This window comes from Antennarius striatus, chromosome 2, assembly GCF_040054535.1.
Source record: "Antennarius striatus isolate MH-2024 chromosome 2, ASM4005453v1, whole genome shotgun sequence".
In the NCBI taxonomy this organism is placed as follows: Eukaryota; Metazoa; Chordata; class Actinopteri; order Lophiiformes; family Antennariidae; genus Antennarius; species Antennarius striatus.
The window spans coordinates 14,767,132-14,792,500 of NC_090777.1; the positions used below are offsets into that span (position 1 = coordinate 14,767,132).

The following is a 25,369-nucleotide window of genomic DNA, read 5'->3' on the forward strand; positions in this document are numbered from 1 at the left end:
CTGGTTTTACAGCTCAAATAATGTATTGGTTTATTGAGGATCCAATAAGTAAATCAAAAGTCTTGTTGTTCCACAAGGCCCTACTAGATATTTGTCTAGTCTTGCTTTTAGGTCATTAGATTTTCCAAATGATTGTCTCTGAGTAGCGGGACTAGTTCTCCACAGAGCTGTGAATTCTATATGTACAGGGAATTATCCCCTGCTGACAGATAATTCTGTAAGACACACCAGCTGTGATGGTTCCTACACATAATTTACATTCAAGTCCAGGCTCACACATTGGTCTTGTTCTACATATAATAAATATCTGCAAACATGTTCTTCTCCTAACCTCAAACATGCATGCAATCACTCATGAAGCATCTGTGTAATTTAAGCAAAATAACATTGGCATGGTAGGAATCTGCCTACTTTGTAGTGATAAAGTAAAAACAAAAAGTGTGGATGTGGCAGTGGTTTGTTGCACATGGATCCAAACGGAACATGTGTCCTACAGGAAAGACTGGTGTTAGCTAACAGTATGCCTGCTAGCTAAGACCTAAAAGAGACTTTGTGTTGGCAAATCATTAATTGCACTGGGCGGGCATTGCGAAGCCGTAGATGAATGTTAGCAGGCTAACTGGAGGAAAAAAGCGAACTAATCGTGACATTTGGAAAGGAGCTAATGTTAAAGTAAAAGACACCGGTCAAAAGAGCAAGTGGAAAAGAAATTTTAAAGAAGTGATAGTTCTATTAGCTGATTACATGAACTGAACTGTATTTAGTTACTTAAAGACCGTTTTTGTCAGATGCCCGAGGAGCATTTTGTATACTACATTGCATGTCCCATTCAAAACTGAAACCATAACTGGACAGACTGTTTGTGCTAGTCAGGTAGTTTCACTCAGAGTTCCTTACTGCTTTCTGTGTCGTTCCTGCTGTTTGGACTCTCTGCTCAAAAACATGAAAATTGTCGGAACAGTTACAACACTCTAAAATTATGTTAACTGGGAAGTCCATGTATAGTTATTTCTTTCTATAGCTTGATTGACAGGTAGTGGGTGGAGTTGGTGACAGCGTTAGACTTTTTCAAAATGGGTATAGGTAGGATGGGAGCTGGAGAAGGAGAAATTCTGGTTGGACTCTGAAGTGATGCAGAGCATACCTATTAGTGAGAGAGTTGTCATTGGTGCAGACTTCAATGGACATGTTGGTACAAGAAACAGACGTGATGAGGAGGTGATGGGCAGGTTTGGTATCCAGGAGAGGAACCCAGGACAGATGGTGGATGGCTTTGCAAAAAGGATGGAATGTGCTATAGTGAACACATTCTTCCAGAAGAGACAGGAACATAGGGTGACACACACACACACACACACACACACACACACACACACACACACACACACACACACACACACACACACACACACACACACATCCTCTCTCTCTCTCTCTCTCTCTCTCTCTCTCTCTCTCTCTCTCTCTCTCTCGCTCTAAGAATAAAAAAAATAAAATAAAAAGACAAAGATGAAAAAAAATAGAAAGTTGTGTTGAGTATGCCGCGATGCACTGACATCGCACCAGGAGTTTGCCCCGCCTCCCGCCCTTTGCCAGCTGAAATACGCTCCAGTTCCCCGTGGTGGATGAAGCAGATAGAAGCGGGTCCGACAATGAATGTTGAGTATGACAGTTCTTGTTCATGCATACTTTGTAGTTCATAATTTCCTACTGCATGTGTTGTATTCATCAATGCACTTCATATTCTGAGTTCATAAAAAACTTTCCCTGTAAATAATCCCTTTACTATTATGATCAAAATCATCGAATCTAAACTCTGAGGCTGTTCTGTTAATATTCATTCTTACATTTAAGAATACTCATGTTTTTAGTTAATAAAAAACTTGTTCTGTAAATAGTTCTACTTTTGTGATCAAAAACATTGATTTGAATCTCAATTTTGAGATTATTATTGAAATAGTTTTAAAATAAACAATAAATATAGCAACTGCTGATCAATCCATATCAATGTCAGACTTAAATCGGCTTTAATTGGTACAATGTTTTAATGCACAGATTTAAGACCCACCCATTTCCAGTCAAACTACACCAACTTCCAGTTTAAGTCTAAGTTTAATTCTGAGTACAAGTATGGATATGGATAATTTAGATGGTTGAACAGATACAGATAATGGTGTACTCGCTTATCCCTACTGCATATTATGAAAATTATCCACTCCGTATTGTCATCATATAAAAGATTGTTGTTGCAAAATACAGCTGATAATATTTGGGGCTACAACTTTCTAGCCTGAGGGAGATATGTTATATTAAATGTAAACACTCTGTCTTAGCTTGATGTGGATGTTTGTTGCAACACAGAGACACATGTGTTTTCATGTGTTATTGTTGAATGAGTCATTCTTTAGGTATTAGAAACTGATGGAGACAAAGAAACAAAGAGGTTCTGTTTTCAACCAAAGCGGAACAAATAACTGATGAACACTGAACTGATGTTTAAAGGTGGAAGTAAACCAAACGCCAACACACCGTTACACGGCAAACATTAATGAACGTTTTTGGAAAATTGGGTCAATAACAGGCATACCAGGGGCTGTTTACCGTCACGCCAGCATATGGTGCACTTCCTGTCATTTCCTATTTATAAAGAAAGTTGGATTTGGCCTCTGACCAGAATACCTTTATGATGTAAGAGTTAGTACTGTATTTTTTCGCACTATTTGGCATATCGTATAAGGAGGCGCAGACTAAATATGGAGTTTATTTCTGTACTTAAACTGTACACACGGCACACATTATTGTTTGGCGCATGCTAGAACAAGCTAACAGAAGCAGAACAGTGACTGTGTTTGAACTGTATTGTATTACGTATTTAAATTTTAAAAAATGCACCGACTTTATTTTTAAATATGTTATTTATTTATTTTTATCTTCTTTTCCTTTCGGCTTTTCCCTTCAGGGGTCGCCAGAGCGAATCAGTTGCCTCCATCTAACCCTGTCTTCTCCATCTTCTCTCACACCAATTACCTTCATGTCCTCTTTCACTACATCCATAAACCTCCTCTTTGGTCTTCCTCTAGGCCTCCTGCCTGGCAGTTCAAAACTCAGCATCCTTCTACCAATATGTTCACTATCTCTCCTCTGGACATGTCCAAACCATCTCAGTCTGGCCTCTCTGACTTTATCTCCAAAACCTCTAACATGTGCTGTCCCTCTGATGTACTCATTCCTGATACTATCCATCCTGTCACTCCCACCTTTTGCTGGTCTCCAGACCTGGATTTGATCTGGGTGATTAACATGAGGTTTTTTAAGCGAGGTTCTGTCTGTGTTCTTTGCCAGTTTGTCATGTAGTACTGTCTTGTTTCTGCCTAGGTTTTGTATCTCTCTTTATATTTTGATTTTTGCCTGTATCTGGAGTGATATTCTGATTAAACCATGGTCAAAAGCTTCTCCATCCGTGTCCTGCATTTGAGTCCATACCCTGCTCTCCGTGACAAGCAGCACATGAAGTTCACACTATGAATAAGATATTCAAGTTTGTTTATTTTTACATGGTAGGTGCCTGAAGTAATTACAGATTAATCAAGTTAATGTGAGAATAAGACATTATCCAAAATCATCAGTATTCTGGCTCTATCTTACTGTTTCTTTATTACTGTCTGTGTTTATTGAAAGAAAGTTTTGAAACCTTTTATAAAACCATTTGATTCATTAATACACATTTTCTTCATGAATCTGTTTGTTTGTTTTCCGACATTTTTCTCTTTGTGTTCTCTATGGAAACCATTTCAGAGAGTTATAGGACTGTCAAGATGGTAGACTTCCATCACCGCGTGTGTGGGTGTGTGTGTGCGTGCGTGCGCGTGCGCGTGCATGTGTGTGTGTAAGTATGTGAGTGTCTCCTTTGTGTCAACAGGCTCTTCAACTTGTTCAAGCTAATCACTGAGGTAATTACTGTTAATGAAGCTCATTCATCATTGGACATGTCAGTGTGTTTCACTGCTTGGCTAGTGTGTGTGTGTGTGTGTGTGTGTGTGTGTGTGTGTGTGTGTGTGTGTGTGTGTGTGTGTGTGTGTGTGTGTGTGTGTGTGTGTGTGTGTTGTTCACATTTTGAGGGCCAAAAGCTTTTAAGGAACCAAAACGAAATAAATACAGGTATTTTTGATGTGTCTCTCTTTTCTTCTGCATACCTGCAGCTGTCTCATCATTGTTGAAAGGACAATGATACACTTTATTTTGGAAGTGACTCACATTTTCTGAGGGGAATGCCAGTCCACAGATTCCCAGAGGTTGATTCAGACCAGTTTCATCCTGTAGTACGATGAAGACTTAAGCTGCTGTTTACACATAGAAATGGAATGTAGTTCTCACCCAACATGGAACCATCTTCTTAGCTACATGTTTTCATCACTGAATGATAAGTTATAGTTATACAGCACTCTACTGGACAACAGCTAGATCAGGTTACCATACATGAAAAGAGACAGTATACCTGTCCATAGGAGAAGAGTCATGACCATGTGACACATTATACCTGTGTGAAAAGGGTTCTGTAGCATTAAACCATGAGTGACAGTTTGTGGACCTCAGATAGATCTCAGCTTGTAAACTTTTGTGTTCAATGTTATGAACATACTGTACATATAATTGATATAAATTTTATGAACATGCATCAATTATAATACACTACAGTTACTAACCTGCATTTGTTTCACTATACCTTTAAGTTGTTTATTTTAATGTAAAAAAAAATAAAAATAATGAAAAACTAACCGATGGAGCATAGAACTCATGTTTCTCAGGTTTAGGGATGAGTTCATTCTCTAACAGGCACTGTAACACTAACCTCACATGTTTATGATGTTCTTCCACAGTTTTGGAGAAAATAAGAATATTATCTAAATACATGAAGGTGCTGCAAAACTGCGAGAGCATTAAAGGCATCACCAGATATTAAAATGGCCGAGGAGAGTGTTAAACACAGTCACTGATGTGATAATTAAATTCAGTGATCATTTTTGTATTGTACAGGAACTACAAATTTTGACAGAAAAGACACCTCACATTACAAAAATTCAAATCGACCGTCGAAATAGATGTAATGGATTTGAGTGGTTTATGTATTTTTCAAATTGTCCAGCAATAGAAAATTACATACAAAATAAGGTGATTCATTTAATATATTTGTGATATAATTATTCATTGTATGGGTTCAGTTTATATTGGAGTTCAGAGTAATATTCAAACCTATTTTTCAGGCTCCAGTGAGAGTCGACGATTTATGAGGCAGCTGCTCAAAATAAAATGTTTCCTGTTAGCTTTGAATGATTGCAGCTTTAATGTCACAATTTTTAACATATTCCCTGTGTTTATTCAGAAACAATCCATACACTAAAATTTAATAATTTCCACTATGACTACATCACGGCATGCCAGCAGTAGTATATTCTAAATGTTTATTGAAACTGTTTTACTGTGTGTACAGTACTGGACAAAGCAGCAATTATACATATTCTCCTGTTACGCATTTAAAACCAAATATAAACGGTCCCGTATGGAAGGAAAGAATAGTGTTTATTCATACAGCTACAACTCGACGACAGTGAGATCATACGTCACCCACTGACTGAGGTGATATATTGAACACAACTAACTATTCATGCCTACATTCTTACCTACAGTCAATTTAGAGTCACCACTTCTCATATAAGTCATGTTTTTTGCACAGGGAGGAAAACCAGAGAACCCAGAGTGAACTCCCACATACATGGGGAGAGCATACAACCTCCTCAGGTCCACACATGGAACTGAATGACGGACCCAGTTTTGACATTTTGACCTTTATCTATCACTGTCAATTTTCTGTTCTTCTTATGTATTTTATGTTTCTTGTCTTTTGCATAATGACATAATTGAAACTGGCTTTTGTGAACGTGGTAGAAGGTTTGGTCCAAGGAAGAACTCATGAAATGTTTTAGGGAATCTGAATAATGATTGGATTTTTTTAAACTTTTTTGAAAAAGTTTTTAGAAAAACATTTTAATTCCAATAATTCTATTTTTAAATTTCTATTTTAAATTGCATCTATCACATCTATCCTTTCAGCACCATTTGTAATATATACTGACTATGATCAACCAGATGTGATACAGATGGTTAGAGTGTTCGAATTTTGGATTAGGGTTTAATTTGATGGAATTTAGTGGAGATCAATGCTGAAAGATCTGTCCTTGTCACTGGAATTGTTTTTGATTTTTTTTTTCTTTTTTTGATTATAGAAAGGCAATAACATGGGACATAAGTTTCTTATATTCCTCACATCCATGGTCCAGTGCAGACCTAATTCTGAGAATTTACGATGTGCCAAAAATGACCACAGATCTGTTTGCAATCTAGTGCCTATAGCAGAACTTTTAAAATATTCCTCAGAGTGTTTAGCCAAAGATCAAAACTGTAAATGGAATAACTCTCAGTTCAGACTGGCAAATTTATAATGTAAAATATGTTATGACCTCACTGGCAATTACAGCATGTGATGTCCTCCATGTTTAGCATGGTATTGAATGACATAGAGGATAATTTATATTCTATTTTAATTTGCGAAAAATTGCATGCAAACATGTCGGTGAACAGTGACCACTAACTAAATTAGTGCACGTGGGTGTGTGTGTGTGTGTGTGTGTGTGTGTGTGTGTGTGTGTGTGTGTGTCTGCGTGTGTGTGTGTCTGCGTGCGTGTGTGTCTGCGTGCGTGTGTGTGTGTGTGTGTGTTGGGGTCTGAGTGATATCAGGTTTCATATGGAACCCAGAGTTACTTCTGCCCCGTTACGATACACTTAACTATATATGAACACGTTTCCTTTATTCACAGGAGAAAGAAAAACACCTGCATAGCACACAAAACGTCCTGGCATGAAGGTACATGAGGAGGAAGAAGGGATGCACAGACAAATGTCAGCATGTTCCTTCTAAATATTTAATACTGGCAATCTGTCAGACCTTCTTACCTTAGTTATGATGAAAAAACTATACATCTGCTCTGGGAAATATGCAACAATTAATGATTCACTAATACTGAAATATTCCAGTCATCTCTTCACATAGCTTTTCTTTTGCCTGTTTAAAAATAAACTGAAGGGTTTCTACAACCTTTCTTTATTCCTTCCTAATTACAACTGTTTGATGAGAAAGGGGAAATTGTTAGTGATCACAAAAAACTCTTCTGGATAAGGTAAATAAAACAAATTCTACATTGAAAAAGTGCTGGACTCTGAACATGATTCTAACCTTATCTTTTAAGCAAGCTTTGACCGTGGACCCTTAGAAAAAGCAAAAACACGTGAAATGCTCATTCTTCAAAAAAACAGAAAAAAGAAATCCCACTTCCCACAAAGTTAGATGTATAAAAGCACAGAGAATGTCGAGAGGTTCCCTATAAAATCAACATGAGGAAATGAGCCCTCAATTGGGACCCCATGGACCATTGCAGACCCATTTAAAACACACACACACACATAAAACTGGTGCCCCTGACAACACAGGGGGACTAATGGGTTTCCAGTTTGAATAATCTGGGCCCAATTTAATTTTGTGACCACTAACTAAATTGGTGTATGTGTGCATTCCTATGCGCGCGCGCGCGTGTGTGTGTGTGTGTGTGTGTGTGTGTGTGTGTGTATGTGTGTCTGTGTGTGTGTGTGTGTGTGTGTGTGTGTGTGTGTGTGTGTGTGTGTGTGTGTGTGTGTGTGTGTGTGTGTGTGTGTGTGTGTGTGTGTGTGTGTGTGTGTGTATATGCGTGTCACTGAACACTTAAACATGCATTAATGGTTTTCATGTGTGAAAGAACATAGTTTAATCTCAATAGGGTTTTTTGTCGTTCTTGAGTTTGTAGCTCTGATAATATTATGAAAATTGTCATTCTTAACACCACAGATGGAGACACAGGTGGAAAGATTAAGGCTGACACGGAAACACATGTGGAGACGTGGGACCCAATAACCTGTGCTGTACGTTTCAGGCCATTTTGCTATCCCAATGCATCTATTTTTTTTTATGTTTGTTTGTTTATTTTCTTGATTCACTGGCTAATATTCATTCCAAGTTTGATGAAAAATGATGGAAAGATTTGCTTTTGACAAAGTAAATCTTTCAAAGCGGCTGCTCGGAGCTGTAGTCGCAAGGTCTCTGGTGCCAGTCGCGGCGGTATCCCCTGAACCCGGCGGTGGATACCGGAAGGGATGCAGTCAAGCTGAAGAAGGAGTCCTATCCAATCTTGTTGAATCACAGGACTCCGGAGGCAGCTGGCAGGTACAGGCAGGCCAGGCGTACTGCAGCATGTGTAGTCACGGAGGCAAAAACTCAGGTCTGGGAGGAGTTCAGGGAGGCCATGGAGGAAGACTATTGGTCAGCCTCGAAGAAATTCTGGCAAACCATTCAACGCCTCAGGAGGGGAAAGCGGTGCACAGCCAACACTGTTTACAGTAGAGGGGGAGAGCTGCTGACCTCGACTGAGGATATTGTCGGTTGGTGGAAAGAATACTTCAAGGACCTCCTCAATCCCACTACCATGTCTTACACAGAGGAAACAGAGGCTGAGGTCCCAGAGGTGGAATCGTTCATCACCCAAACTGAAGTCAATGAGGCTGTTGCCAAATTCCTCGGTGGCAAACCACCGGGGGTGGATGAGATTCGCCCTGAGTACCTGAAGTCTCTGGATGTCAGGGACTGTCATGGTTGACACGTTGTAACATAGCATGGCAGTCGGGGACAGTACTTCTGGATTGACAGACCTGGACAGTGGTCCCTCTTTTCAAAAAGAATGACCAGAGGGTGTGTTCCAACTACAGGGGGATTACACTCCTCAGCCTCCGGGGGAAAGTCTACTCAAGGGTACTTGAGAGGAGGATTAGACCTATAGTCACACCGCGGATTCAGGAGGAACAATGCGGTTTTTGTCCAAGTTGCGGAACACTGGACCAGCTCTACACTCTCCATCGAGTGCTTGAGGGTTCATGGGAGTTTGCCCAACCAGTCCACATGTGTTTGTGGATCTGAAGAAGGTATTCGATCATGTCCCTTGTGGTTTCTAGGCGCAGCCAAGATCTGGAGGGAGTCAGGTTTGGGGACCAAAGGATTTCATCTCTGCTTTTTGCAGACAATGTTGTCCCGTTGGCCTCATCAAACCTGGAACGTCAGCATGCACTGAGACGGGTTGCAGCTGAGTATGATGTGAATGGGATGAGGATCAGCATCTCTGAATCCAAAGTCATGGTTCTCGACTGGGAAAGGGTGGTGTGCCCTCTTGAGGTCGGTGGAGAGTCTTTGTCCCAAGTGAAGGAGTATAAGTATGTTGGGGTCTTGTTCACGAGTGACGGAAGGATGGAGCATGAGATTGACAGACGGATCGGTGCAACTTCCACAGTGATCCGGTCGCTGTATACAGTAGGTCTGTCGTGGTGAAGAAGGAGCTGAGTCACAAGACAAAGGCTCCGGATTTACTGGTCATTTGTTCTGGATGCCTCCTGGTCACCTCCCTGGGGAGGTGTGTTCCAGGCATGTCCTACTGGGAAAAGACCTCGAGGAAGACCTAGGAGACACTGGAGGGACTATGTCTCTGGGAACGCCTCGAGATCCCCCCAGAGGAGCTGGAGGAGGTGTCTGGGGAGAGGTAAGTATGGGCATCCCTCCTGACACTGTTGCCTCCGCGACCTGGCCCCGGATAAGCGGTTGAAGATGGATGGATGGATGGAAAGTGAAACTAGTGGGACCCAGTGGAAATTCCACAATAAAACAATAATATTAGACTTCATACCAAACATATGAAAAGAAATGTATTGGTATTATAAAACAAGCCCACCCAATGTAGTCAAAAATCAATATGGTGACATAACGACTTTGTGTTGGTAACTCATGGATTGCGCTGGGCGGGCATTGTGAAGCCGTAGATAAATGTTAGCAGGCTAACTGGAGAAATAAAGCTAACTAATCATGAGATTGGAAAAAGAGCTAACATTCCTTCTGTTTGGACTCTCTTCTCAAAAACATGAAAATTGTTGGAACAGTTATGACACTCTAAAATTATGTTACCTGGGAAGTACATGTATAGTTAGTGAGGTGCAGATGAAGCGCCATGAAGCATTGAAGCTTTTCATCCCAATTGGTTCACTGCGGTTTGAAGATTTGTGAGGCTTCATTTGCTCTAGTACGACATCTACTGGATGCTAAAATATCAGATGGCATGAGTTTGAAGCGTGTGGCATTTTGCGGAAAGCCTGTGAATAAAACTGCCAACAAAATAAGGAGGTATGCAAAACATGTATATATTAGTGATGGCAGTACACTGTGTGTGTGTGTGTGTGTGTGTGTGTGTGTGTGTGTGTGTGTGTGTGTGTGTGTGTGTGTGTGTGTGTGTGTGTGTGTGTGCGTGCATATAAAAATAAAAAATAAACAATCAAATACATATATCTATTAATAATTCCTGTAGGAAAATACAGTATACAGCACTGACAGCTAATATAAGTGGTATGAATGTTCAAAACAAGTTTTTACGTTAAAAAAAAAATACAAGTCGTTATATACATTTTATATATATATATATATATATATATATATATATATATATATATATATATATATATATGTATATAATGTATATAATGACTTGTATTTTTTTGTTTGTCCCCTAACCTTCTGCAGCCCACAGGATAGCCAGTGGTAGCACATTGTCAGAAAAATTGTTGAGCTGTTTGTGTTTAATTTTATCGTAGTTGAATTCTGGGATGTCATTTTCGCTTCTGTTTTAGATGAATAAACTCCTTTGCCCTGAAGTTCACATGTTGTGAGCAGTGTGATAAATGAGTGTCAGATAGACACTGATCACTTTTGAAATGATCAAAGTTTGTTTCTGGTCTTTTTTTTTAATTAAGAAAAGTCGTTGTTCTGGAGATTTCAGTGTTAAATCGTGGTGTGACTCCCACCATGTGATCAAAACACATGTTGTTACATCAGTTGTCAGAATATTACATCAATCTGACAACTGTCCTTTCTTTATTTTGACAGAAAAATGTTTGTAATTACTGTAAAAAGTATTGTAGTGGCTACATTTTAATTAACAACAAACCCCCCACCCCCACATTATAGAAATGATCAGGAATTAAATGTTTAAGTAACTGCATATTTTTATTATGTTAATCAAAAAAATCTGACACAACATTTCACAATGACCTCTGAGAGCATGACAGAGCACCACATTAACTTTGGCCTTCAACCACTGAAAGTTCACCTTGCCACCATGCACAGAGCTTTGCTTTCCCCTGATATCTCTCTCTCTCTCTCTCTCTCTCTCTCTCTCTCTCTCTCTCTCTCTCTCTCTCTCTCTCTCTCTCTCTCTCTCTCTCTCTCTCTCTCTCTCTCTCTCTCTCTCTCTCTCTCTCTCTCTCGCTCTCTCTCTCTCTCTCTCTCTCACACGCACACACACACACACACACAATACACTCTCACACACACAAACACAGACCTCTTTGCAAGCTATAATACAGGGGTGCGTCATATGGCATGGACACCACAAGTGAGTTGACTGGAGGGCTGTGAGACCAGATAGAACCCTAACCGGACACTGTGTTCAGAGGCAGACATCCCATCGGCTGTAATGTCCAACAAACATTTGACGATGAGTCTTTTTCAGCAGGACAGAATACAGACGTAAATCTACATTTATAAAGAAAAATAAAAATTCCACCACAAGATATCAGCTTATCTTTGCACATAAATACACATATTAATAGTAATAATATTCAACCTTGTGCTTCCTTTGTCTTGCTTTCTCGCCACCGCACCATTGTCGAACGCTTTTGTCACTAATATTGGTCATGCAATTTTAAAAAAGCACAAGAAAACTGCTGATTTAAAAGGGATACCCAAATTTCACATCACTACCAAACTATTACTGAAGAAAAAAGAATGCACATTGAGTTTATTTAATCCCCATTCAGTGAATCAACCATGTTTTGTGGTTTCATCACAAGCTTGAAGGAAGGTAGCATCTTCTAACATTTAAATTTAGTTTTGCCTTAAATCTTGGTTGCGGTGACAAAATGAGTGTCCCCTTTATTTATGCCAGTCAGTTTGGTTTAAAGAGTTAATTACATCTCCATAAAGAAGTTATATAAATAATGACAATGATTCCATACATCTAAAACCCACTCATAAACCCAAGTTTGTGCTATATTGTAACTGGGGCCTGTGTGAACTCTTGAACACAGCAAATGCACTCATGTCCTTAAAACCTAAGGAACTGTGTGACAGCAACACAAACTGTAAAAACAAAGTATTCATGACATTTTATGAATGCAAAATCTATATCCAAGTGTTATGTTACAAGGCCAGGTGCTTTCTTTCATACAGATAAACTGTGATATAATGAAACATCATTAGATGGGAGGGCTCTTTATTTGAGCCAGTACACACAAATAGACACTAGGGGGCAAGCTACACACACAATGATAGCACAGACAACAGTGTTTCTTTACAGGTAATATAATACACAAAGGAAGATCAGACTACAGACAGAGAGAAGGAAGACAGTGATGTTTGTCTGTTAGGAGGAGATGGCATTGTCAAGCAGCAAGAGTAAAAAATGACTTCCATACAATGTTGAGAGGTGAGTCCAACAGTGTAAAGTCTGATGAAAAGTTCTTGGTGCTGACATCATTATTTTGCAGACAGTAAAATGCATTGTGGGTAGCACAAAATAACAGATTTGTGTGCATTTTACACTACCGAGGGTCAAGGGCACACTTCATCATCTCATATTATTTCCATATACTGTATATATACTGTATTCTCTGGACTATAGACCGCACCTGTATATAAGCCGCATCCGCTCTATTTTAAAAATTAAAAAAAGATATGCAAGCTGTACCGGGCTATAAGCCACAGATATCTACATTGAAGTATTAGATATTCATGCATGTACAGAACGATTTTGTACTGTACAAAAACAAGTTGCTGACATAGAGTGGTCTGTGCCCTGATGGACATGCTTTTACGTCTCATAAATCTGAAACACCATGACAGCCCAGCTCTGAAATCTTCAATATTCATTTTGCGTGAGATCTACCTGCTCTCTGCGTGGTCACCCAGTCCTCCAGGATATTTTCAAGTTCAGGTCACCTGCTTTTATGTCTCCTGAAAGCTTTCCTTTTGGCATTGCATTTACTCTTCCTGCTGCCGCATCCAACTTCTCACCATAGATTCATTGACTCTAAGCTTGCGTGCAGCAGCGTGGTTTCCTTCCTGGATAGCAAGCTCGATGGCCTTCAACTTAAAACTTGCATTGAACTTCGAACTTCATGTGGTTTCCATGATAAAGGGGCGAGGATTTGAAAATAATTAAAGAAAAAGTAGCGCAGGCTATTCTTGTTTGCATTGATTTTTTATCTATTTTGAGTCCAATTCCAGTTAGAACGCCACGAGTGGTGGAAAAAAAATCCACAGAATAGCCGCACCTTTGTACTGTATAAGCCGCATGGTTCAAAACTTCAGAAAAAAGTAGCGGCTTATAGTCCAGAAAATACGTGTTGTGCGTGTGCATGTGTGTGTGTGTGTGTGTGTGTGTGTGTGTGTGTGTGTGTGTGTGTGTGTGTGTGTGTGTGTGTGTGTGTGTGTGTGTTCATCACAAACATATGGAAGGAAAGTGTAAAAGGAGCAGGAAATAGAAGTACCTTTAGAATCCAAAAAGTCATAAAAATATCATGCACGTAACATGTTCATGTTCATGTTCATGTTCATGTTCGGTCTTGTTTGGGAAGAGATGACTTTCTTTCTACTCCAGTTTTATCTGTTTACTGTAAACATTGCAGGTTTCTCTCACATCATGGAATCTTCTTCTTCTGCCAGTAAATATATCTGCTTTGCATTGTATTTTTTTCTGTAACATGCCGTATGTGCCCAAGGAAACTATTTTAAATCTTAACATAATGTAGAACCATTTCTGAGACATTCTGCCCCATGCTGCTGGTGTCTCCTGTTCAGTGACTGGATTATGTAAAATGCACACAAAATCACTTGAAAAGTGAGGTTACTGTAATTGTGCAACAAAAGCACAACAGGAAGGTGATCAATTCATCTGTTTATGTAGAAATAACATATAAAAAATGTTTCTCTGCACGCTTGTGCAACTACATATAAACAGTAAAATGCTTTCCAGTTCAAGAACATTACTTTCCAGTATGATCCTTCTCTTGATTCCTTCCCGTTCCACAGCTTAGTTCATCATTTTTCTGTGCTGGTATAAAACTGGTGACAAATGTTCATCCAAAACCTTGGGGCTGTTTTTGTTCTGAGTGGTATTGTTTAAAGAGAAGATGTTCACACTACCAGTAATTAGTCACCTACATATCAAGTGTTGCTATCACTTAGAAGACAAACTATAAACACCCAACAAAGGATTTGGTATTCCTGGTTGTGAAGCCACTCTCCATATAGAGTGAGCGACAGAGGAATGACAGGTGATTGTAAGGTTTAGTACCTGTTTCTGTTCTATGCTAGTGAAACAATGCAAAGGGATCGTGCAGCATCAGTTGAGACCTTAAGGCAGAACATGCAGGGGCTGGCAGGGGAAATGGGGTTTTAGAGATCGGGAAACCACAGACAAAGGGAATTCATAGATAAATATACACAATAGAGGAGGTGTTGTGTGTCTGAATGAGCTTTGTGTGTGAGTGTATCTGCATGTGGGAACACCTCCTTGAGTTCATAGCCACTCAGTCTTTCTCATGTATTCTTCTCCTTTCTCCTTGTATCAGTCATTCTTTTCTCCCTCCATTGTTTACACCTTGTTGTTATTCCCCTGCACTGCGAGGCGCCCTAGGATTTTGTTTCCCGTCATGGGTCCGACGGTTTCTCCCCTTTCTTATCTCTTGAAGATGCTTCCACTTCTTGTTAGCTGGGCGAGCCGCAGAGCTCAGAGGGGGAATGTCTTTTCCTGAAGCAGAAAAACTTTTGTCTACTTGGTCAACGCCACCATTCTTCCGTGCCCAAACTTGCTCACAAATCTGGTCAACGGTGCTCAGGTTAGGGTGGTCCACCAACTGCATGAAGTCCCGATACCAAAGTTTTTGATTGGTCATCGGGGATCCACTTCCACTTCGGGGGTCTAAGCGTGTGGGGACATCAGAAGGTAAGGTGGAGGCTGATGATGATACTGAAGGTATGACTTCCAAGGTAATTACTAATAAAGTCTGGGTGAAGCCATGCTCCATAGCATGGCACTGGTAATTGCCGATGTCTCTCTTCAGAACGCGGCGGATCAGAAGACCTCTATCTGTCTGGAGGATGCGATCATCGAGACGCACCTTGAAATCAAAACAAGTTCTTTAAAATGTTGTAACATCAATGGACACTGCTATCACTTATTTTAGATTATTTTAGGTGTGCATTCCACAATAGTACTACTACCATTGAATAAAGTCTCATGCACGTGTAATCTTTATTCCCATTGTCACTCTGATTAGGCATATCTATTACGTTATAACATAATTTTCTTGAATCCCAACATGTAATATGTTATGCACATCCCTGTAAGACTTTTCTGTGACTCCTGATAAAGTCAATGTCAGATTTCTTAGTAATTACATGTTCTTTCCCTCACCTCTTCTCGTGGATTCTGTGGATGTTTCTGGAAGGTCCAGGTGACCCTGGCCTGAAGGGATTTGGGGATACACTCCAAGAAAGTGCTGCTTCCATCCACTCCATAAAGCTTCCTCTCAGTGACGCGATACTTATGGTGATCTGTAGGGGGCAGCAGAGAAAAGAACATTGTGAATGTGCTGTGGCACACCTTCACCCCTGTCACTCTCTCACTAATACCAAGCCTGTCCTAAAAAGGTAAATATTGGAACGATTAAAGGGGATGGGTGAAGACTAATCAGAAAGAACAGAACAAAGTGAGATGGGGAAAGAAAACCAAAATAGATGGGAGGACCAGAGACAGACAAGGTAATATGAAACAGAAACAAATTGATGTGAGCTTGACCAAGACATACAAATTTACTTTAAGACAGTTTTTAATATTTATAAAGACCGGAAAAGTACATGGTTTTGAGGTTTTATGTTGCCAATGAATATATTGGTCACAAGAAAACATTAGTTATTAGACAAATGTAATAATTGTGCGATAGTTTCATTCAGTGATGACTAATGACAGCCAGAAACACAATCACTAATAGAGGCATCCAAAAGAGCAAAGGTAAATATCTGATGTCAATCTGAACATTTGAAGACTCTAGTGACACTGTAAGTATCAGCAACATGCAAGAGTAACCTATGTGACCTATTGTTATTAAAATCTCTAAAATTTTAACCATAGTGGAGAAACAGGAATGCATAAACTGCCAAACTGCCTTGGGGGAAGATCAGTGTCATGCAAGACAATCAATTCCCAGCAACCCAATTTGCATGACACGCAATGGAATTGCCTTTCTCACGGAGCGAGTAGCTGGACTTGTTTATGCAGATGACATACAGATAGTCATAGAACGCTTGCATAGTGGTCTCCTGGGGACCAATGACACGAGGGAGAGAGAATTTATGACACTGTGGCATAAAGGCAGTGAGATAATGGATGTGGAGATTCTCTGTGACTCATAGTGAAGTTTTGTTCTTATTCAGTGAATATACCAGAGCTTTCTTAGCTTGATTTCAAACAACAGAGACAATTTCAGTAATACCTCCAGAGCACAGGGTGTTGGGGTCTCCATTCCTCACATCTTGTCTTCGGAAACGTCTGCAAAAGTTGCCAGTGGATAGTTTGTCGTGTTATTATTATATTAAATACTTACATAAAGTACTTACATAAATAGCGTATTTGTGTCCACTGTGCACTGAACCATCATGTGGTGTATATCATTAAAGTTTCATTCACACACCTCTTTGTGTTTGGCAGGTAGCGAGTGCAGGACGTTCCATCCCATGCACAGTACGGGTCTCTGGCGAGGCAGCACTCAGCACAGGCCTTTCCATAGACACTGCAGCGGTGAAGGGGAACCTGGGCGATGCCTGTAGCTGAGCCCAGATACAGCTGTTGCTGTGAGCACAGAAGGAACACACTTGAAAGGAGCTTTCAGGACTATTTTCATACCATAGTGCAAAGCCAGTTTGGACTTAATATGTTAAATCTAACATCCACCCTTCTGTGACGAGATTTGCCCTTTTTGACACCCCTAATAGTGGTATTAGGGGTGTCACATATTAAAATGTGTCAACAATTTGATGAGCAATGAGCAAAAAAAAGCTTTTGTAGTACAGCATCTAAAATTAACATGAATACATTTATATACATTTCTCTCTATCTATCGATCGATCGATTGATAGTTAGAGGCGACCGTGGCTCAGTGGCAGGTCGTCCAATGATTCAAGATCGGCGGTTCGATTCCCGCTCTGAGTCATTTGTCGTTGTGTCCTTGGGCAAGACACTTTAACCTCCTTGCCTCCAGTGGGACACTTGCTGGTGTGTGAATGTGATTGTTCCGGTGGTGGTCGGAGGGGCCGAAGGTGCAGATTGGCAGCCACGCCTCCGTCAGTCTGCCCCAGGGCAGCTGTGGCTACTAACGTAGTTTACCATCACCAAGTACAAATGAGGAGTGAATGACTAATGGATCCAATGTAAGTGACTTTGAGTGTTTCCAGAAATGCGCTACATAAATCTAATCCATTATTATTATGATTGATAGATAGATAGATAGATAGATAGATAGATAGATAGATAGATAGATAGATAGATAGATAGATAGATAGATAGATAGATAGATAGATAGATAGATAGATAGATAGATAGATAGATAGATAGATAGATAGATAGATAGATAGATAGATAGATAGATAGATAGATAGATAGATAGATAGATAGATAGATAGATAGATGGATAGATAGGTCCTCTCCACATTGCTGCTCATCACCGCGCCCGTTGCTGGACTTCTCACCTGAACTCGATTGATGTAATCACCATGAGGCTTCTTAAGCCAAGTTTGGTCAGAGCTCTTTGCTGGTATGTTTTTCTGAGGTCTTCTCCTGTAGTTTAGTTCCTGAGGTTCTGTTTCGTCCCTGACTTGTTCTGCCTGCATTCTGTTTGCCTTCCTGCCCGTGTATGTAATTAAGTTTCTAGTTATAATTAAAACCATAGACAAAGAATCTGCCTATGGTGTCCTGCATTTGGGTCCATACCCCAACCGTCATGACAGAGGCATCAGTGAAATAGTTTCTAGAAAAGTAGCAGCATAAAAACAAACATACTCGTTTTGAGGAGATTTGGATGTTGATGATGGATGAAGCATCCTGAGGAGAAAATATGAAACAAATTGACATTTTACAAAGATCAACATCACTTATGAAATGCAATAAAACATTCTTGAATTACCGCATATCTCTACTTGACATATGTCCTGGATAAGTATTTCTATCCTCGAGCATTTAGCATTATAATGATTTTCTTACTTTGAACACCTCCAGCTCCTCCAACAGAAGTTCTTCCATGTTGTTCCAACTCTCCTTGGGGACATTGATCACCTTAAGTACTGTCCCTTTGTCTTAAATCAGAATCACAGTCCATCAGCTCACTAACAGGATCATTGATTTTATGTTTAAATACTTCATCAGATCACAAGTCATAAGTGAAAACGAGCCATTCACCTGTGCCAATAAACATGACATCATATTGTCCATCGGCGGCGCCGACTCTGTCCACAGCGATCTGTGTGAAGCTGTACTCCACGTTAGTCCTGACAAAGACAGGCCGTCGGCTCATGGGGTAGACTGGGTTGAACATCAGAGGGTGGTGACGTGCAAACTGAATCACATCATCTGGGAAACCTTTTGTGGATTCAAAACTTCCAAATGTCTTGCTGGGACACTAATGGAAGACAATACATCTGTTTTAAGTAATCTATGTAATGTGTATTTGAAGTGAAGTTGCTTGTCCAAATATATATAAAAGCCCATCTGCATATAGATAATGGAAAACAGTACAAAATGATCCTTTACAAATAGCTTCTGCCTATATTCAGAGAAAAGCAGCCATCATCTTGATTTATTTAATCCAACCACAGCCCTGATTGACATGTGTGATTTGATTTAAAGCAGGTAGTTTTCAGTGCATTTAGCTGCTCCTACTTTACTCTATGGATGGGTCCTGACTGTTAGACACATACCATTCCTGGGCGAGGATAAGGAACTTTTCCCTGGAATGGGACCCACTGATAGTTGGGCCCCTCTTTGTGAGCAAAGGGCCCCAGGAAGGCCCTCCGGATGTCATTCATGGAGTAGAGACACACAGCTGAGCCTTTAAATACACTGCTGCTGGGGGACAGGGAAGCTGGGTTAGAAACATCAACACACCCATCCACATGCACCCACACACGTATACACACACAAACACATGCACGCGTACACACACACACACACACACACACACACAAATGGACTCTGACCTGGAAGTTGAGAAGACAGCGTAGACCAGAGGGTTTTTTCTGTCCCTTGTCTGCAACAGGAAAACATCGCCTGAGGACAGACACACACAAGCACTAAGGTCAGGTATTGTGGTCCAGTGGTCAAAGGTTGATAGATAAGCAAAGCCCTGTGACCATGTCTACCTGCTTTCAAAAGAAGTTTTAACTTTAAAGTGTAGGTCATGACACGGAACAAAATCCAATCATGTTTAGAAATAACTTGCTAAATTTCAGGTTTTAGAAATTTCTACTCATCGGTTAGTTTTTTCACTTTGTCATGATAAGATTTATCTATATATAGTGTATATTGCCCAGAACCACATCAGAACAATTAATCAAAAAACAGATAAAGCAGGATATTTGATGTTTGTCTGTGATACAGTATGTGACATGATGGTGATTAATTAATTCAGAGTTCTGCATGAATTCACTTTTGGCATAACCAAATCTATTCAAACGTGCAAAAATATCAAAATCAAAACTTACGGAGCTCATCGAAGTATGTATCGCTGCCATCGGCTCCTGGTACAGAGCAGATCAAGCGAGTCTTGAGGAATGTCGTCCACTTATTCACCAGACTTCTCTGACCACCCATGTCATTCTGGTCAAAAAAATTGACTTTAAATTAAACTTTGAAAGTTTAAATAAAGGAGGCACAATCTCTATTAATGGGAAGCTGCCCCTTTCACCATTAAATACGTTTTACATAGACTATGTCTCCAATCTGTTAAATAACCAAACCAAATCAGTCACCCTGCAAAGTTGTCCGATTCGGGAGTAAGTGGATTTTCCCAGTCCTTGAGCCTCCACTGCCGTCTCACGAAAGAAGAAGAACACCTTGTCATCATCAGGGTTTTCACTTTCTGGGACCCAAAATGAGCCAACAAACTTTGGTTCTGTTTCAAACAAAGAGGAACACGGTCACTTAAATTCAAACATGTGTTTCATTCAAAAATATGTTGCAGTTAGAATACAAACTAAAAATACTCATATACACAATTTAACAGACCATTGAGCCAGCGTGAGTCGTGCTGTTCAGTGCGGATGGAGGGACGTTTCCCCAAGCTCCTGAAGATGGTGAAGTCCCGTCCCATTAAGTCAGTAGCCACGCCTGCATATAGCTCATCACCTGGGAGATCAAATAAATCAACAGCTTGCAGTTCATTTATGTCTAGATTAGGGCTGTCACTTTAACACGTTAATTAGATTAATTAATTACGCTGAAAATTAACGCGCTATAAAAATTAACGCAATAAATCGCGAGTAGCAAGTCAATGCGCAAGCATTTTAAATTTGGCCCACTGAGAGACCCCTAGGCTGCAGTGACGTCACTTCGAACCTGCGCCACTAGTCAAAAGCAGAGTGACGACAACAGAGATGGACGCGACACAGGAGAGCGAGGCAAGTCCAGTCGTACCTTTGGGTGGAAAGTTTATTTATAAAAAGAACAAAGACGAGACTATTCAACAAAAACGCAGTGATTCTGCGCTTTAAACGCCTCCGTCAGTCTGCCCCAGGGCAGCTGTGGCTACACACGTAGTTACCATCACCAAGTATGAAAGAGGAGTAAATGAATAATGGATCCGATGTAAAGCGTCTTTGAGTGTCCAGAAAAGCGCTATATAAATGTAATCCATTATTATCATTATTATTAATTTGTACCTTTTGTAAAAGAGAATTTTCATATCACCGAAGCAGCTTCATTAAAATGCAAAACATGTCAAGGACACAGAGCTGAACGTTAGCTTACCTTTGTAAAGGAAAAGCCTGTTGGCATCTTGCTATGTAATTTGCCTTATTTAGAGGCATGTTATACTATTCATTTTGAATTTCTGTATTTAGTCAGCTTTAGTATTCATTTTGATTGAGAGTCTGCTTATGTGCCTATTTGAGACTCAGCCTTATTTTATGTCTGAATTTTATTTAACTGTATTCATATGTCATTTTTGAGAAATGCACCTGGGCTAATTGGTTTTCTGATGTGCTTGGCCTTTTTTCTTTTGAATTTCATTTATAAAGCACATTTAACCAATAAAAATGTGGATTTCAAATCTTCTCTTCTTGGTGCACTCTATTGATTAGTCATGCACTACAATTTTGTAATGCCCTAGAATTCAAATTCTTTATTTGGGGGCCTTTAGCAGGCATGATATTAAAATTGGATTAATTAATTACAAATCCTGTAATTAATTAGATTTTTTTTTAATCGTCTGACAGCATTAGTCTAGATATAATAAGTAGGGATGAGCGAGTACACCACTATCTGTACCTGTATCTTTTCAACTATCTAAATTATCTGTATCTGTACCCGGAATGGGCGGGACTTAAACTGGAAGTGGGTGTGGTTTGACCTGGAATGGGTGTGGCTTAAAGTCTGAAATTGATGTGAATTGATCAGATGTTGCAATATTTATTGCTTATTTTAAAACTATTTAAAGAGCAGCCTCAAAATTGAGATTCAAATAAATGTTTTTGATCACAAAAGTAAGAGAACTATTTGCAGAACAAGCTTTTTATAAACTCAGAACATAAATATTCTTAAGTGTTTGAATGAATATTTACAAAACAGCCCCAGAACTGAGATTCAATGCTTTTGATCACAATAGTAAAGGAATTATTTACAGAACAAGTTTTTTATGAACTCAGAACATGAACTGCATTAATGAATACAACGCATGCAAAAGGAAATTATGAACAACAAAGCATGCATGAACAAGAATTGTTATACTCAACACAACTTCATATTTTTTTTCTTTTTTTAATTTTTTTAATTTTATGATTAAACCTTTTTTTATTTATTTTTACCACCTAATGTTCTTGTCATTTTTTAGTCAAGCAAAGCTAAACAAAGTTTATTAAGGCGTGTGCACGTGTGTTTTTGTGTGATTATTTGTGCATATATTTTTGTGACTGAGTGACTGTGTGAGAGGAACAGAGAGAGGTAGAGAGAGCACGCCTGTGTGTGTGCGTGCACGCGTGGTATGTGACAGTTAAAACATCTATAGAGTACATAAATTATTAATTTGAACTGAAGTGAGATGGTGTCAAACTAGGAGCAGGCAGGTAAAAAAAAAAAAAAGACCGCAGCGAGACGTTGACCGATGCGACACAAGCAGTATTCAGCTCTGTCTGGTCAAATGCACAGCGTACACGCAACAAAACAAAACAAGAAACAAGTTCACCAAGTAACCTTAAATAGACCGAAATATAGACAAGCTGTAGAAAAGGATAGCAACATGAGCTACAGTGAAGCCACGCACAGAGAGATCAGTCAATGTCTTTGTGTGTATGCGAGAGTGGGGCAGCGACACTCTGTCTGCAGTGACGTCTGACGTGTCTCTGTAGGGAGGGGCGGCGCTGTGTGTGATTGGCCAATCACAGAGCATGAAGACAGTAATTTCTGAGGATTTTCCTTCAGCAATACCTGCCGCGATTGACTTCAGCTCCCTGTGAACCACGCAAGCGGATGAAGCGGTCAGGAAAATGAATGAATGAGCAAGAGTATTGACATGTTTTACTTGTAGCCTGCTCATACTCGTCAAAAATGCGTTATCCGTACCGGATACTCGTCTGAAATGAGTACACAGCTCAACCCTAATAATGAGTCTAGACTACTTTAGTCTAGTCTTGAAGAAGTTGGAAAATGAAGAGATCAGTTTTATGGTTTCAAATCATCCCATTGTCACCCTTAAGTAAAACACAAGTCAACTGTTTTATAAAAAGTTGTTGGTCCACTCACCAACGAGGACAGATGCAGCATTGTGATGAGGATCATATGGACTTTTTCCCTTCCCATCCTCCACCTTGGAGGGGTCGATCCTGAACACATGGTCCTGAAGGAGATAGAGGGAATCAGATATAAGATGGGATCATGCTTTCAATTATTTTTGTCCTTTGTTTTAATCATAAAATTATTTCTTGTGTAATGTTTGAGCTTTGTTTTTGACAGCGTTATGGAGCCTTGAGCAACGCATGATAAATTAACAACGCCTTTGACGTGATTTACTTCATGCGGGATCAGTCTCGTTTCCAGTTTTCTTTCAGCCAGTTGTGTAGTGCTAGTTTTTCCAAGCATGAGTAACTTATGATTATCAGATGAGCTTCTCTCCTGGAGTGTTTCTATGTACATAAATTCCTACATCCAAACACAATTATCTTTTTAGCAGTTTTTAGATTGTCTGTTTGAGCAGGTAAGAATAAACGAAGGATACAGCATTTAGAGCTTCTGATGTACTGAAGTTTAGCAGGTTGTGTGTGTTGCTAATGGTTTTCAACCCCCTCACCTCCATCCGGTTTCCCACTTCTATGAAGGCACACGTTGGATGAAAGGCTCCGGTTCCACAGGTGTAGAGGTGGGTGCGGTTGTAGTGGTGCATGATCTTCACGTAGTTCACACAGTCAGACTGAAAGATACACACATATACAGAAAATTTTTATATTCTGCTTTATTCCGTTTTGACTCTTTGGCTTTTTACCATCTATGAGATTACCTCATATTCTGGAGGCCTTATTGCTTTTGATTGTAAGCCTTGTGGTTTTCATTTTGTCTGTACTGCACTTTGGTGAACTCTGTTCTTTAATTATGTATTTTTAAATAAAGCATGTCGATCTGTTTATCAATGAAAGACGGTCTTTCCCTACATGCATGATGTAAATTCTTCTTCATAATATTATCAAGCAGAGGAGAAATATTAATATATATATATATATATATATATATATATATATATATATATATATATATATATATATATATATATATATATATATATATATATATATATATATATATATAAATTGCTTTAAAATACTTTAATGAAGGGACTGACCTTTTAATAACTCCAATTATACTGCTAATATGCCTAGGAAAAAATACAATGAATTTGTCTTTTGTTAGGTGTGACATTTAAATGTATAACAGCAAGCTAACATGAAAAACACACACAGTTAATCCGAGATTGAATAAAAGTTGGGCCCTCTTTCTCTTTCGGCTTAGTAACGAACATTCCTCTCATAGCTTCTCCCTCCCAGTCTTGCTTGTGACAACACTGTCGAGTCCTCAGCTCCACATCCAGCTCATTGTTTTTGTGCCCTTTATGTCCTGGGTGCATGTGTACGTGCGTGCATGTGTGTGTGTATGTGTGTGTGTGCGTGTGATATGAACCTCCATCACAAGCCCGTGACACCCAAAGATATAATAAATTTTTTTGTGATACTACCCACAGGATACATGTTGTTCATGTTTATAACACATTGACATTGTCTGAACACAAGCTGAAAATTAAATGACGAAAAAGAAATAAATTACACAAACAGACCAAACAAGAAAAAACCAAAAGGGCAAAGCTCATTGAAGCAAAGTGGCTCACAACATCTATTTTTTATAGGCTAATGAAAGCATTTAACACATTTACTAGGAGTACAGTATGATGTTATGAATACATGAAAAGTATTTAACATAATATTTAAATTAAGTACAATGTTATCCAAAGAATATCATTTTTATAAAGTTGTACCAGAGGTTTATAATTAATTTGCGGGGATTACGTTTCTGTACCATGTGTTGCCATTTCTGTGGATCCTTGATTCATTGTTTAAATTTACTCAGGTTAAGGTTTGCAAGGCTTGATGGACCTCAGACAGAACCAAACCTCCCAAACTCAAATGATTGGTTTGGGAGGGAGTTAGGAGATTGATTTTTTAGACTCAAACTGCAGAATCTCTGTTAATTAATCAATTTTTATATTTCTGCTTTTGGGTTGATTAAAATAAGTGGTATAACATGTTAGCTAATAAGTCTTTGTGGTTTTAATTGGTAGATTATGCAACATATACCTGTAGACAGAGCCAGGATAAATGTCTCCCCTT

General features: G+C 39.4%; 1 protein-coding gene across 3 annotated transcripts in view; it reads right to left on the bottom strand.

Moving 5' to 3' along the window:
• Positions 1-11,166: 11,166 nt before the first annotated feature.
• sema3b (sema domain, immunoglobulin domain (Ig), short basic domain, secreted, (semaphorin) 3B) overlaps positions 11,167-25,369 on the bottom strand; it is a 92,127-nt gene continuing 77,924 nt past the window's right edge. For all 3 annotated transcript variants that reach the window (XM_068330297.1, XM_068330298.1, XM_068330299.1), the window contains exons 5-18: positions 23,785-23,904; positions 23,241-23,334; positions 20,511-20,630; positions 20,255-20,397; positions 19,988-20,102; positions 19,484-19,553; positions 19,205-19,349; positions 18,687-18,906; positions 18,492-18,583; positions 18,291-18,332; positions 16,927-17,084; positions 16,729-16,784; positions 15,651-15,790; positions 11,167-15,354 (exon numbers count right to left, since the gene is read on the bottom strand). In XM_068330297.1, coding sequence (XP_068186398.1) covers positions 14,842-15,354; positions 15,651-15,790; positions 16,729-16,784; positions 16,927-17,084; positions 18,291-18,332; positions 18,492-18,583; positions 18,687-18,906; positions 19,205-19,349; positions 19,484-19,553; positions 19,988-20,102; positions 20,255-20,397; positions 20,511-20,630; positions 23,241-23,334; positions 23,785-23,904 — 2,028 coding nt within the window. In that variant the 3' untranslated portion in view covers positions 11,167-14,841. The remainder of the gene's footprint in view (positions 15,355-15,650; positions 15,791-16,728; positions 16,785-16,926; positions 17,085-18,290; positions 18,333-18,491; positions 18,584-18,686; positions 18,907-19,204; positions 19,350-19,483; positions 19,554-19,987; positions 20,103-20,254; positions 20,398-20,510; positions 20,631-23,240; positions 23,335-23,784; positions 23,905-25,369) is intronic.